This window comes from Martes martes (assembly GCF_963455335.1).
Source record: "Martes martes genome assembly, chromosome: 16".
Classification (NCBI taxonomy): domain Eukaryota; kingdom Metazoa; phylum Chordata; class Mammalia; order Carnivora; family Mustelidae; genus Martes; species Martes martes.
Window position 1 is genome coordinate 23,070,971 of NC_137904.1, and position 15,223 is coordinate 23,086,193.

The 15,223-nt window shown below is 50.1% G+C and overlaps 1 protein-coding gene across 2 annotated transcripts in view; it reads left to right on the forward strand.

Moving 5' to 3' along the window:
- The window catches only part of PHF12 (PHD finger protein 12), a gene marked incomplete at its 5' end in the record, with an annotated part of 41,915 nt that overhangs the window by 25,420 nt on the left and 1,272 nt on the right, over positions 1–15,223 (forward strand). For both annotated transcript variants that reach the window (XM_080827026.1, XM_080827025.1), the window contains 10 exons: positions 1,269–1,389; positions 2,625–2,757; positions 4,661–4,825; positions 8,538–8,696; positions 9,309–10,104; positions 11,338–11,463; positions 12,089–12,232; positions 13,296–13,394; positions 14,103–14,185; positions 14,755–14,893. In XM_080827026.1, the coding sequence (XP_080683152.1) occupies positions 1,269–1,389; positions 2,625–2,757; positions 4,661–4,825; positions 8,538–8,696; positions 9,309–10,104; positions 11,338–11,463; positions 12,089–12,232; positions 13,296–13,394; positions 14,103–14,185; positions 14,755–14,893 (1,965 nt within the window). The remainder of the gene's footprint in view (positions 1–1,268; positions 1,390–2,624; positions 2,758–4,660; positions 4,826–8,537; positions 8,697–9,308; positions 10,105–11,337; positions 11,464–12,088; positions 12,233–13,295; positions 13,395–14,102; positions 14,186–14,754; positions 14,894–15,223) is intronic.

The following is a 15,223-nucleotide window of genomic DNA, read 5'->3' on the forward strand; positions in this document are numbered from 1 at the left end:
TTAAATGAAAAATTTCCCTTCCGCCCCTGTCTGCCATTTGCCTCGTTTCTACCTTCCTACCCCTCACAGATAACCACTGTTTGGTTCTTGTGTATTTCCTTCTGGAGTTTCTTTGTGCATATACAAGCAGTTATAGATAATATGCTCAGTATTTTCCCTCTAACTAGCTTACTTGGCATACTGCTCTACACTTTGCTTTTTTCACTTCACAATATCCTCTAGCAGTCTTTCCATATTAAATGTTGGCATTCCTCAGTTTTTCTTAATGGTTACATAATGACCTATTATATAGACGTGCCATAATTTATTTAACTGATTTCCTGGTAATGGACATTCAGGTTATTCCTAATCTTTTGTTGCTGTAGATGGTGCTTCAACAAATAATTTTATAATTATATCATTGTGTACATGTGATTGTATCTGTAGGGTAAATTCCTAATGTTTGAATTGCTGGGTTATAACTATGCATTTATAGTTTGATAAGGTGTTGCCAAATTGCCCTCCATACTTTTTTTTTTTTTAATCAAGTCATGTCTTCTACTTGATACCACAAAGCTTCTAGATATTCCTTTCTTTTTCCCAGAGAAAGTGAAATTGGCAGTCTTAAGAATCCTGGTCAGGGGCCGCCTGGGTGGCTCAGTTGGTTAACCGGCTGCCTTCGGCTCAGGTCATGCATGATCCCAGGGTCCTGAGATCGAGTTCCACATTGGGCTCCTTGCTCAGCATGGAGCCTGCTTCTCCCATCTCCCTCTACCCGCTGCTCCCCCTGCTTGTTCTCTCTCTCTCTCTCTCTCAGATGAATAAATAATTAAAGTTAAAAAAAAAAATCCTGGTCGTCAGCAGGATGTATATGGAATCCAAGCTTTTCTGATTTCTGTAAAAAATGCAGTAAAATTACAGTCTTTTCCTCAGGCACCTCCATCAAACAGTCTTTGTTGACTGACTCAGGCCCTTATATTCCTTAGGTTACCAGTATCTAACAACCCGGGCTTCTGACCGCTTCATATTTGCCAAACATAGAGCTGTGTTTCTTCCCCAGGACAAATGACCTCTGACCATGGTTCTGATTTCTGTCTGTCTTCCTTTCCCTGCTTTCCTATTCTTTTTCTCGTTTGAAGCCATCCCCAGGGGTCTCAGAGAGAGACCTATATCTAGGCCATGCCACATGCTTTTTCCTGAGATCTGGTCTTTCACATACTGTTGTTTCTGTGTCCCAGACTAGGAACTCAACATCCAGAAAAGCTCAGCACCATCAATTTCTCTTCTAGGTTCTAGCAAGAGGAGAAGAAAGGAGGAAACCACAGGGAAAAACGTTAAAAAGACACAGCACGAGTTAGATCACAATGGTCTTGTTCCCCTGCCAGTCAAAGTCTGCTTCACATGCAACAGGTATTTTTCTTCCATCCTAAGGACTCATCTTCATAGTCAGCAAACGATATTTTTTCTCTCTCCTGTCTCCTCTTCCAAACCCTCTCTGTTAAATGTGGACAACCTGTATTCTGATGGTATGAGTACAGAGACTGGCTGACCGATTGACCAGAGCCTTGACTGTCTTAACAAATTCCCTGAAGTACCTGAGACTATGTTTACAGAGACTCGGGTGAGAGGAGTTGGGCTTAAACAGAAGCAGGAGATACTTAAACTAGCTAGGAGGAGCAGCTTTGGCCAGCAGAGACACAGGTCCCTGGAAAAGGCAGATAATTTTTTAAATCACCAAAGGTGAATTTAAAAGTAGTTCAAGTGTCCATGTAGCTAGTATGCATCAGACTGGATGACTTCCGAACACCTCCAGGCTGCCCCAGTTGTAGCTTCCCTGAGACACTGGTTTCCTTCAGATAGGATCTCCTCAGTGACAGGAACCTGCTGCTTCAATCACTGAAACTGGACTTTGTGGCCTGGGTGTCTTAGAAGGGCAGGATAGCAGGAGAAAATAGCTATCAAAAAGAAATGTGCCAAAGGAAAAAAAAGAAATGTTCTGCAACAAAAGCTATAGGGAACTAGATAGTAGAGTAGCAGAATTCTGAGCCGGGCCCAGGCTGAGGCTCCTGTGCATCTCAGACACCTGAGGAGAATCGTGGTTACAAGTCAGAGTTGGTGTTTGCTGAAGCTCCTCCCTTGAACCATGCATACACGAATACATTACAAAATCCTTCCCCAGCGCACCTCTCTCTACGTGTCATTTTTGCTGAGTGCTTTGTGCAGAAGAGACGTCTTTTCTTGCTGTAGTGTAAGACTCTAGAAACATGGCTAGAGGTTTTTTTTTTCAATGAGGTAGTAGTTAACTTTCTTTTAAGGAGTAGAAAGATCAGAGCAGAGTTGGCTGTCTTCCCCTTGTGGGTACTGAGCATTGATCATTCCTGCTCTGACAGCCACTATAGCTGTACTCCAAGTAAAACATTCCCTTCCCCACAAGACACATTCCTCTGAAAAGAGAGAATAATGGAGAGCCTGGTGGTAGCCCCGAACTTCATCCATCTTCCTGATTGTGAGTGGAACTGATCACAGTGGGAGGAGGCTCTGGGAGAACATAGTGAGAGTTAAGGAGGAGAGGCTGTTCCACAGTGCAGAGTTGGTTTGAATTTTCCCATCTTGCCACAGAAATGGCCTACAATTCTTTTTTGCAGGAGCTGCCGTGTGGCCCCTCTGATCCAGTGTGACTATTGCCCCCTCCTGTTCCACATGGACTGCCTCGAGCCACCGCTCACTGCCATGCCCCTGGGCAGATGGATGTGTCCGAATCACATCGAACATGTGGTGGTAAGCGCAGTGTCGCCCCTTCAGTTCTCTTTGGGCACAGCTGGGACATGTGGACTGATTCAGTAGAAAGCATAGTAGGGTCAGGTTTGTACCAGAGTTCACCATAATCTCTCAGATACTGGGTTCTACAGACCGTCTTCTTCAGGTCTGATCATTTTGACATGTCTCAGCTGTGCATTTTGCCTTTCCCCACAATGCCTTGTTTTAGCTGTACAGGCAGACTTGGTTGTTTATGTATAATTTCTTCCACAGTGAATTAAGCAGCTGATGTTACAGCTCTAAAAGGGGAGTATGTTAGATCCAACTTATGGGAATAAATGTTCTTGTAGTAGTTGCTTCCATATTTTCCTGCCTCTTATTTTTAGAGGAAACAAACTAAGAAACTCTAAAACGTTTATTCTCCTATCCTAGGAATCATCACAGGCAGTCAACTCCCAGTAACTTGGGAGAGTTGAAGAATTGGCATGGATCACTGCCAGTCAGCCAGTGACTAAACCCTAATGTGTCCTGGGCACCACATGAGTCTCTTTCCTTTCTCTAGTTTTTGACACCCACCTTGTCATGGTACATAATAGGTATTTGTCGAATGAATGAATGTAAGTCGTCGAATGAATGAATGGTGTGAGGGTCCTTCTATCTTCTCTCCCAGGAGTCTCGGGTGCAGTTTCCAGATGCTTCCTGGGGCTCAAACAGAACTCTAGTTTGCTGTCTCCAAAAGAGGCTTAAGCTTAGTCCCTTTCCTGCTAGGCACTAAGAACAGTCATTTACAAGGTTGAATGGGTGAGGGCTTCCGAAGAGCGGCTCCCTCAGAAGAGCAGCCTTTCAGATTAAAAAGAGATTATCGCTTAAGACACTGTCTCTCAGATGGTAATAACCATGGAATGTCTTGTGACGCTCAGCATGACCATGTGCTCCTTGCGTTGCACTGAGGGACTGTAGTTAGAGACTTGTACGCGTGTTGCTTCAGCCTCTTCATTCGGCTGACGCTGCTCAGGGCTCAGCTAGGAGGACGCTTCTCTCTGAGCCGCAGTTATGAGTGTTTCATTTTGCCTCCTGCTGAACTGAAAAAAAAGCAACCATGAGTGGTATGCCCAAATACGAATCTTAAAGAGCAGCTTTCCAACAGATGAAAAATTAATTAGGTAATTTTTTTATTAGCCACTTAGGGGTTCTTCCTACTTGACTAATTAGGAAGCTGCGGTGCAGATCTTTTCTTTTGAGTTACAGTGTAGTGGACCAGACGTGGAAGCGGAAAGGTGGCTCAGGATTTATATGCCTTCTGTGTGCCGCTGCATCAGCTTCATTCTTTCCTCCCTCTGGCCTCTGAGAGCAGTCCCGGTTTCCCACCTCCTGTAGAGCAGGACTGTGGGAGCCAAGGGGGCTTGCTGCTACTCCCTGCTGTGTTGAAAGAGGACTAGGGCAGGGCGCATGGGCATTCTGGTGCTGATCCCTGCTGTCAGCCACGCTCCTGTATAAGAAACTGTCCTGCTTCCTCTGGGCAAGAGTGCCTTCTGGAAAGGGAGTCTGGGTCCTGAGGGCCAAGGCCTGCATCTCCACTGAAACCTGTGCTCTGTTAGGGTATGCTGGCAAAAGGTGGTGTGAGCTGTCAGAGGCTGAATTTGAAGGGCATTTCTTGGCTAATTTCCTATTTCCTGTCCCCCTCAAGCCTCTCTAGGGAATAGAACATACCAGCTTTCCCTGGCTAGACCAGGCAGAGCGGAGGGAGGACGTCTTACCCATGTTCCCCTGGCCCTCTGACAGGAGTATTGCTATAATACCAGCTCCTCATAGAAGAAGCCTGTGTGGCCAAGGGCTTCTATTTTTCAAACCTAGAGAATAGAGGTCATTGGGAAGGGGATGCCTTTTGAGGTTCATTGCAAGAGTGTGTCTGCTTTGTACCTAGCTGAACCAGAAGAATATGACGTTGAGCAATCGGTGCCAGGTGTTTGACCGTTTCCAGGACACCATTTCACAGCACGTGGTCAAAGTGGACTTCCTGAACCGAATCCATAAGAAGCACCCTCCTAACCGCCGTGTGCTCCAGTCAGTCAAAAGAAGAAGCTTGAAGGTGAGTCCCAGCCTGGTGCAGGCAGGATGGTGGGCTCTGATTGTTTTCAGGGGACAGACAGGATCATGGGCCTGAATTTATAGATAGGGAGACTGAAGCCCTGACGTTTGTCTCTGGTGTCTCAGCAAGTGGTGAATGTGACCATATGTTTTCATGCTTGAGGATGGAGGTCAGGACTACCAAGGCCAAGCCCCAAATTCTACAAGTCTCCAGTTCTCCTGAGGATCAGTGTTCTTTAGCCTCTTCTGCCAAACATGTGCTCTGCCTCTGCTACCCTCACCGGGCACTCATGCTCTCTGTTCCTGGGAGATGACCCCCGTCCCAGAGCTGCCTGGTGGGGTGAAGGTGGTGGTGATGAAGCAGAGCACCACCTGTCCCGGCTGAGGAACTTAAGAGGAGAATGACTAAAGGAGAGTTAAAACAGTTTTTCCAGGCTGCTGGTAATATATCGTGAATACCCCAAATTGTGGCCTTGGCTGTAATAATACCTAACATCCATATGCACTTGACAGTTGCTAAAGTGTGTCCACAGGGGCGCCTGGGTGGCTCAGATGGTTAAGCGTCTGCCTTCAACCTGGGTCACGATCCCAGAGGCCTGGGATTGAGCCCCTCATCAGGTTTCCTGCTCAATGGGAAGCCTCCTTCTTCCTCTCCCTCTGCCATTCCCTCCACTCGTGCTCTCTGGCTCTCTCTTCTCTGTCAGATAAATAAATAAAATCTTTTAAAAATAAAGTGTGGGGGCGCCTGGGTAGCTCAGTCATTAAGCGTCTGCCTTTGGCTCAGGTGCTGGTCCCAGGGTCCTGGGATTGAGCCCCACATCGGGCTCCCTGCTCAGCAGGAGGCCTGCTTCTCCCTCTCCCACTCCCACTGCTTGTGTTCCCTCTCTCGCTGTCTCTCTCTCTCTCTCTCTCAAATTTAAAAAAAAAAAAAAAAAAACTTAAAAAAAATAAATAAAATAAAATGTGTCTACAGAGATCAACAGGAAAAAAAAAACCCTTTATTGAAAAGCATTTGGGGGTTTTGAGGCTGTTTTCATAAACCAGTCAGTTCCCTCATTTAACCTGGAGAGCCCAGCACTGTATACACACACATAGGCGTGAATTTTATCTTCTGAGAAATCCCACAGGCGGTGCTCCGTGCCAGTGGAGACCAGCAATTCTCAAATATGGCCACTTGGTGGCACCCTCGCTTTAACGCACTCAACACCACTCCCATCACTTGACAGTGGATGTCAGCACCAGCAAGATGATAACTGTTGGAAATTGTGTGACAGTCTCTTAACCGTGTAAATATTTACACTTCAGTGCAAACACCAGCTTCCAAAATTAAATGAAGGTGTTTTCAGTTGGAGGTATTATAGAGGTGGCATGCCTCATACCTTAGTGAAACAGATTTAAAAGAGATCTGAACTGTAGATTAGGAAGAGAGCCTGATGACTGAAATGAACAGGTCAAGAAGCCTTGATAAAACCCTGCTGTTTTACAATGCCCCCTCCCTCTTTCTTTTTTTCTTAGAAGAGTGGGGGCAAGGGAAGGGAGCAGAGAAAAGGAGAGAGAGAATTTTAAGCAGGCACCATGCCCAGCACAGAGCCCAACATGGGCTCAGTCTCATCACCCTGAGATCATGACGTGAGCTGAAATCAAGATTTGGACACTTAAGGGTGCCTGGGTGGCTCAGTGGGTTAAAGCCTCTGCCTTCAGCACAGGTCATGATCTCAGGGTCCTAGGATCAAGGTCCTAGGATCCCACATCGGGATCTGCTCAGCAGGGAGCCTGCTTCCCCCCCCCCCGCCTGCCTCTCTGCCTGGTTGTGATCTCTGCCTGTCAAATAAATAAATAGAATCTTTTAAAAAAAGAATTAGACATGTAGGGGCACCTGGGTGGCTCATTTGGTTAAACCACTGCCTTTGGCTCAGCTCATGATCCTGGAGTCCCAGGATTGAGTCCCGCATCAGGCTCCCAGCTCCACGGGAGTCTGCTTCTCCTTCTGACCTTCTCCCCTCTCATGCACGTGCGCGCGCGCGTGTGCGCGCTCTCTCTCTCTCTCTGTCTCTCTCTCAAATAAATAAATAAAATCTGTTTAAAAAAAAAAAAAAAGAATCGGACACTTAACTGATTGAGCCACCCAGGCACCCCCTCCCCTTCTATAAAGGGTTCCCTGTTCTTGAGGAAAATCCAAGGCCATGAATTTTCTGGGAAGCATTTTGTACTTAGACAATCTGGGAGCGGATTGAGGACTGTGGCCAAGAACTGCTCAGCTCTGTCCTGGAACGTCTTTATCATTGACCGAGCAGTGCGGCAAAATTGGCTTAAGAACTTTGTATTTTTGCTGGGCATTCATCTTCCTGCTACGCCTTCACTCTTCACCAGGCGACAACCTTAGATTTGCATACCATTCCATTCCTTCCCCTCCCATTCCTGGATGACCTCAGACAAGCCCCTGGCACCGGCCATCGCTATTAATGGTGCTGACTCTTGATTCCACCTGCCTTGCCTTTCTCCTCATATCCAGATTCATGTCTGCCTACCCATCCCACGGGCATTTCAGTCTCAACTTGCCCAAGACCAAAAGTCTTCTGCCTCCAAATCTGCTCTTCCTCTTGTATTTCCTGTTTCTACAGTAAATAACCACAGTCTCCACCCAGCCTCTCAAACCAAAATGCTAGAAACCATTTTCAGCTCTTCTTCCCTTATCCTCCATAAGGGCTTGGTCATCAAATCTGTCCTCCAAATGTTTTCCAAATCCACCAAGTGCTTCCACATCTCTGTGCCATGTGTGCTGCTCTGCTGCCCTTAGTTCCCCTTCGTCTGCCTGGAAGTTCTCAACTTACAAGGCTCAGATCAAACACTGCCTTCCTGTAAAATCTTTCCTAATCCCAAATTCCTGTGCCCCCTGACCCGGACAGAAATGAGCACTCTTCCTCTATGTTTTTTATAGTTCCTTAGCCATGCTTCTATCCTAGGACTCATTATGCTGTGTTGTAATGTTTCTGTGTTTATCTCCCCAACTAGACTGTGCACTCCTTGAGAGCAGAGCTTAAGTTTTATTTGTCTCTGGATCTCTAGGACTGGGGACAGTACCCAGACTCAGGAGGTGCCCAATAAATACTGGTCGGATGTATGAATGACTCTTTGCTTGTGGTGTGGCTCTTTCATTCTTACGTGGTATGATTCAGAATGTGTCTTCTGTCTTTGTACAACAAAGAAGTCTTCAGCTGTTTCATTAGTCTTGAATGAATGGCTGAAGAAAACTGACCTTGACTGAGTGCTTGTCACAGGCCAGGCCTCATGCTGAGCATTTCCACTGTGAATGTGACCTCCTTTAACTTTTTACCTGTCAGATACTGCTCACTCCCCTCCCAAACTTGATGCTGAGCAGCGGGAGCCTAGAGTACTGCTGTGAGACTGTGTCCAGAGTCGGTCTTACACTTCTTAGGCCAAAGCAGTGGTTTCTGGCTTCTGCGGGCCTTAGACCTTGCTGAAGAAGTTGGCGGGGGGGTGGCGGCATGTGCCTGCTGTCTCCATTTCTGTGCCTTCTCAGGCTGATGTGTGTGTGTCTGAGGCACAGAGCAGTTGCAGCCCATGGAGCCTGGAGTGCATGATGGTCCCATGGGCATTGGCTCCACCAGCAGAAAAAACGCGGTCGGGGCAGAATCCGCTGGACTTGTTGGCGCCATCTCCCTCTCCTTCCTCCTCCTGTCTGTCCTAAACAGGTTCCTGATGCTATCAAATCCCAGTACCAGTTTCCACCCCCTCTCATTGCACCTGCGGCCATTCGGGACGGGGAGCTGATCTGCAATGGGATCCCTGAGGAATCGCAGACGCACCTTTTGAACTCTGAGCACTTAGCCACCCAGGCAGAGCAGCAAGAGGTGAGTGAAGGCAGGGCCGGGATCCCGCAGCCAGTCTTCCTTCCGTCGCACCACAGCTGTTACTGGAAGTAGCCTCAGTGCCATTCCCATCCCCATCTTCTGCAACCCCACCCACCCCTCCCCCATCCCCCAAGAGTTGACTATTCTGGAGAGAACCTCTGGCCGATATTCTGAGGCAAGTAAAAGAAGTACAGAGTCAACCAGTCTGCTTCTCTCCGTTGGCCCCCTGCTGTGCTGTGAGACGAGCACATCCGTCTCGTAGAAAGAGCGCAGTAGACCCCCAGAGAGGTCAGGTGGTAGTGCTGAGCGCACAGCAGTGGCTTAGGGTATCTGCCACCTGTTGGTTCTCGAGGTGAGCCTTAGGGGCAGAGCCCGAACGGGAACCCCAAGCTCTGCTGACCAGGGTATTGCCTGCTGAGTGCACCAACAAGTCTCACTTGGGACTGGAAGTGGAATCCTGTCGGAAGTCCAGCACACCTTTTCTGGGCATTCGCGATGGGACCTCGGAAACGGCGCTTATCGGCTCTGCTCTAGCCCCGGCCACTGGGGCAGGAAGGACCAGCGCCTCCCAGGCCTCTCACCCTCCTCTCCTCTCCTCTCCTTCCATTGCAGTGGCTCTGTAGTGTTGTTGCGCTCCAGTGCAGCATATTGAAACATTTATCTGCTAAGCAGATGCCTTCGCATTGGGACTCTGAACAGACAGAGAAGGCTGATATTAAGCCTGTTATTGTGACTGACAGCTCAATCACCACCTCCCTGCAAACAGCTGACAAGGCACCTACACCTTCCCACTGCCCCTTGTCCTGCCCCTCAGGGATTAGCACCCAGAATTCCCTGAGCTGCTCTCCACCCCACCAGCCCCCAGCCCTAGAGGACATCAGCTGCAGTTCTTGTGCGGAAAAATCCAAGAAAGCCCCCTGCGGGACTGCCAACGGGCCAGTGAGCACAGAGGTGAAAGCCAATGGCCCACACCTCTACAGCAGCCCCACTGATTCCACGGACCCCCGGCGACTTCCAGGCGCCAACACCCCCTTACCAGGCCTCTCCCACCGGCAAGGCTGGCCCCGGCCCCTCACGCCACCAGCGGCTGGGGGGCTTCAGAACCACACCGTCGGCATCATTGTGAAGACAGAGAATGCCACTGGCCCCAGCTCTTGCCCCCAGAGGAGTTTGGTTCCTGTCCCAAGCCTGCCCCCTTCCATTCCCAGCTCTTGTGCCAGCATCGAGAACACCAGCACTTTGCAAAGAAAGACTGTCCAATCACAGATAGGACCTCCGTTGACAGATTCAAGGCCACTGGGCTCACCCCCAAATGCCACCCGGGTGCTCACTCCCCCCCAGGCAGCAGGAGATGGTATCTTGGCCACAGGAGCCAACCAACGATTCTGCTCACCAGCGCCATCATCAGGTGAGTGCTGCTCAGCCTTGGGGTAATTTGGATCCAGTCCTTTCGTGCTCCTCCTGGCAGTTAAACTTAAAAAACACTTGTATTCCTGTGAATATTTCAGAGGACTTTGGTCTCTCTCTTACTCGCCTTGCCCACATTTAGGTGGTAGAGGAGAAAGCATGCGTAAACTTGTCCCCGTTTTATTGGTGGGATTGCTTAGGCTCTGAAAGTTCAGTGATTTCCTCTAGGTGGCCTACCAAGTCAGTGGCAGGATTAGAATTACAGCCAGGTCTCCTGATTCCCTTCCCACACCTCTCAGGCCTAGTCTTCTGCCTGTTCTTGTTCCATCTCCTTAGAGAAAGGCGGCATGCTCTGTGGAGCCACTGTGGCCAGCTGGAGATTCTAGGCAGTGGCCTCCCGAGTTTCAGTATCCACACCAGAGACCAGATCCCACCTGATCTAGATTCTCAGAGCCCGCTCATTTGAAGGAGCTTCCAGGTCGGGGGAAGCAGGGATAGAAAGCAACACTGCCTTTCAGAATAGCAGCACAGTGGCACACGCACAGAGGTTGGCCTGGCCCAAACGCTCTCCCTCAGGCCGCGTGCAGAAAGGCAGTCCCCTATACCCATACTTGGCTTAGTGTGGACCTGCTCTCTCAGCTGTTCCCAGTCAGCACTCTGGACCTCGAGATTGCTGACCCCAGCATCTGAACCAGGTTTCAGATGCTGCTGGAACCCCCTGTGGTCTCTCCCGTGTGAACTGAAGCTGGCCTCCTAGTCAGCTGGGAGTCTCGGTAACCAGGTGACTGTGACTTCTCTGCATGGGGGTCCCTGGTCCCAGGATGGCCCCTACCTTCAGGCTCTTTTCCTGTCTCTGTTTACCTCTTAATACCAACCTGGGTAGGTTTTGCTCCCTGTGAGTCGAGTGTCAGGAGGCAAGAGTTACAGGGGTAGGCGCTGCTTACGTGAGTGCATAGTGCAGGGAGGTAGCGATGGCCCAGAGAACAGAGCCGCCCCATCACGTTCCCCAGAGCAATAGATTTCACCAGCTCTCGGTGCCCGGGTGCATTGTTCCATCTGCCCTTCCTCACCACACATTTTTAGCTCTAGGAGTTCCAGAGCCTATGGGGTGAGAATCAAGAAGGGAACATCACCTTGGGTCCGAAATCCAGACCTGTCTCGGCAGTGGGGGATTGGACCGGTGGGTTTCCCTCGTAAGGCGACGTAAGTAACCGTCTTCCTGCTCCGTCCCCAGATGGCAAGGTCAGCCCCGGCACGTTATCCATAGGAAGCGCTTTAACCGTACCCTCTTTCCCAGCCAACTCTACTGCCATGGTGGACCTCACCAGCTCACTGCGAGCGTTTATGGATGGAAATGGAGGTGAGTGAGTGAGCTGCTGCGTGGAGGTGCTGTCCCTGTGCCTTCGAGCTCATTTCAGAAGGGAACAGAAGGGATGCCTGATCTCCAAGGGCTGGGGAGGTGGGTTAAGAAAGAAAGCCCCTCCTGCCTCTGCCTTCTACACCTCATAATCAAAGGTGAAGGGAGAGCAGAGCCAGCTGAGCCTGTGAGAAAAGAGGATGATTACCTGGGGCAGAGTAAAACCAGGAGGTCCTTGTTCCCTGAGTCAGAACGGAGGCGCCACTGGCCCTCTGTGAAGAGAGGCTGGGTAGAAAAATCTGAGCCTCAGTGTCAGACACCCGGCCCTCCCCCACAGGCAGACAGGTGGTGTATCTTGCTCTGCCCTTGTAGGACCACTCGACCTGAAATCAGGCCATCCACCTCCAAGAGACAGCTGCATTGGCTGCAGTGGGGCCTGTCTCTCACTGCACATGGCCAGTGAGATGCCCATTTCGGGATCCTTATGCCACTTGGTACTCTATGCCGTTTGAGAACAGTCACTTGGCTAGAATTTAGAAATGCTAAACAATTTGCTCTGTGATCCTCACCTATTTCCACATTGCATTTCCTCCTCAGCTGCTTTTTAATTTTTCTCTTTGGTTAATAGAAATCGAGATAAATATGCTGGATGAGAAGCTGATCAAGTTTCTGGCCTTGCAGAGAATACATCAGCTTTTCCCCTCCCGGGTCCAAGCTTCACCGGGCAGTGTCGGGGCACACCCGCTGGCTTCTGGAGGGCACCACACTGAAGGTGCGCGTGCACACATCTGCCACTACAGCCCACCGTCCAGTCTCCCCTCCGTGTGTGAGCGGCTGTCTCTGCTCTGTGAGCCATCTCGGTTTTCAGAATCACAGTGCCCCGCGTGTGCCTTTCACAGGCTCAGTAAAGCACCGTGGTTTCTTTCCCCAGAAAGCAGGAACAAAAAGGCAACTACAGCTTTCACGTCAGACTCAGGGAAGTCTGCTTAACTCTCTTTCTTGCTCATCCGCTTTGAGACACACAGAGCAGCTACCGGTGCCTTTGGGTATATGTGGTACGCTTTCTGCTGAACGGTTTTCAGATATTTGGGTTACAAAGGTTTCCCAAAAGGGAATTTTTCAAGTTCAAGGTAAGAAGCCAAATAACAGTTAGTCTAGGGGCACCTGGCTGACTCAGTTGGTAGAGACTCTAGATCCTTAGGGTCATGAGGCTGAGCCCCATCTTGGGCATGGAGCCTACTTTAAAAATAAAAAAGAAAGAAAGAAAATAACAGTTGGGCTATCCTCCTGAAATTCTTCCCACGAGTCTAACTGCTTAGGCTCTTTTTCTGAGCATTAACCCTTAATGAGCCTTACTGATTGAAATCATGTGGTCCCCAGACCAGCAGTATCAGCGGGCTTGTGGGAAACACAGAGTTCAGGCCCCACCTCTGACCTGCAGCATCAGAACAACATTTTAGCAAGATCCCTAGTTGATTCATGTGCACACCAAAGTTTGAGAAATGCTGGTCTGTGCCTTCTGCTGTTTGGCAGCAGAAGGTATGGTACTGGTCTGGTCTGGTCTGTCAGCAGCCCAGGAATTTAAAGTACTTTCATCCTTGACTTCTGTGACCATCTTTTAAGGTGGAAATGCTTAACCCATGTTGGGAATGCTGTGGGTTGGGGGAGAACGTCACGCTGAAGCAGCCAATGTCCAAGGTGTGTTTGGTGGGATGATTCATCTAGTGGGATTATTTTCTGTAGGCCACAAGCCAAAGGTCTGGGTTCTTCTGGTTTATGTTTGGGTCTCAGGTTCTGAGTTTCTGAATGATCCTATCCTTGTGTTTGTCTTGTAGTGCAAAGAAAGGAGGTACAGGCCCGAGCTGTGTTCTACCCTCTCTTAGGGTTGGGAGGAGCTGTGAACATGTGCTACCGAACCCTATACATCGGGACAGGTGAGCCAGCTGGGGAAGGCGCCAAAATCTCTTCAGCCAGAAAGGGGGGAGGGAAACCCTCTCCAGGGCTGACTGGTTTAACCCAGCAGATATCCAGGCAAGAGGGACTAAGAAAGGAGATTATCAGCTGCTTGTCTTCCCCGGCTCCAGCCTTTTCACTTGGGCCCAGCATGACCTCGGGAGAGAGGGGAGTCAGCTCTGATTGCTGCTCAGTGAGCCATTCCAGGCATGCAGGAAATACCCTCGCAGAGGGCACACACTGTGTCCCTGGAGGTCTTCAAGAAAGTGATAGGGCTCACACCCCTGTAACCTTTCCTTAGTCCTGTATCTTGTACAGAGGGATAGTCAGCTTAGCCTGCGACCAAGAAATCTCCTTTCTTTCCGATGATAGGATTTATGAACCCTGCACCCCATGTTGTGCCCTCATGGAAATAATCCCCCCCTCTTCAGGAGTTCACTTTTCCCTTCTGGGCAGTAGCCACATGTTCTGAATGATATCGGCTGGCAGGGATAGCTGTTCTTTCCAAGGGGATTGGAAAAGAAAGCAGTTTTTGTTCAAAAATACAAGGAAGGGGCCCCAAGCTAGCTTCCCCATGAGGTCTTACCAGTAGCCGCCCAGAAGCTAACTCCCTGCCCCCCACCTTCCCCATGCATACACCTTACAGTCTGTTCTCTGCCTGCCTTTGCTTCTACTCCTGCCACTTGCAGGAGCTGACATGGACGTGTGCCTTACAAACTATGGTCACTGTAACTACGTGTCTGGGAAACACGCCTGCATATTCTATGATGAGGTGAGGGGTGGGGATGGGGTGGGAGGGGGCTCTCCCCACCTGAGGCCTCTCCTAGGCACTGGGGTTTTTGTTCAGTGTCCTGGGTGTGGGGAAGGGGGGCGGGGAGGTCTTCTCCTCTTCCTCCGTCCCTGTCATTCCTGGAGGAGAAGAGTCTTGGTATGAAAGGGTGTCCTACCATGGCTACCCTCCCCAGGAACAGGGCTGCCATTTCTCCTGAGGTTGGTCACAGGCTCAGCAGGGGGAGCTCCCCCAAAAGCAGGGCAGGGGACCAGCATAGAAGGAAGCCAAGTCCTCTGTGCCAGTGAATAGCATTTCAAGAGGAGGCAGAGTAAAGGAGCAGTGGGAGAGTGGGGGTGAGCTAGGGGGGTGGGGGCCACTGGGAAGGAAGTCTTCCCAGAGGAGGTGAGTCTTGAGTCCTATTTGAAAGAGACAGGGAAGCGGGGCTTGACTGGGGAAGAAAGAGAGCTCCCTAGGTAGAGCAGCACAGCCTTCTCCATGTGTCCTCTCTCCCCTTAGCCCCAGGCCCCACGCAGCAGACCACACATCTTATCTTCCCTCCTCCTCCTCAGAATACCAAACATTATGAGCTGTTAAACTACAGTGAGCATGGGACAACGGTGGACAATGTGCTGTATTCATGTGACTTCTCTGAGAAGACCCCGCCAACCCCCCCAAGCAGTATTGTTGCCAAAGTGCAGAGTGTCATCAGTAAGTTGGACCCTGTGGCCCCAGAGCCAGCTGTTTTTGGACCTGTTGTGTTAAGAGCCCCGACTGGGTGGCTCTGGATTGCCGCCGATGACTGGCACGTGCCTTCCCGGTCCCACTGGGCAGACTCTTCCTTGCTCGTGGGCCCAGGGAAAGCCACGGAGAAGCCAGTGCCATACATGTGCACACCTGCTTGGGGACCTCAGACTCCCCTTGTCCTTTCACAGCATCCCCCAGTCCTAGTCACCCCGCAGTTAGAATTGGGAGATGCAGGGGCCCAGCCACGGCCAACAGCCCCGGGCAGATCGGCCCCTTTGCTATTCCTCTCCCAGT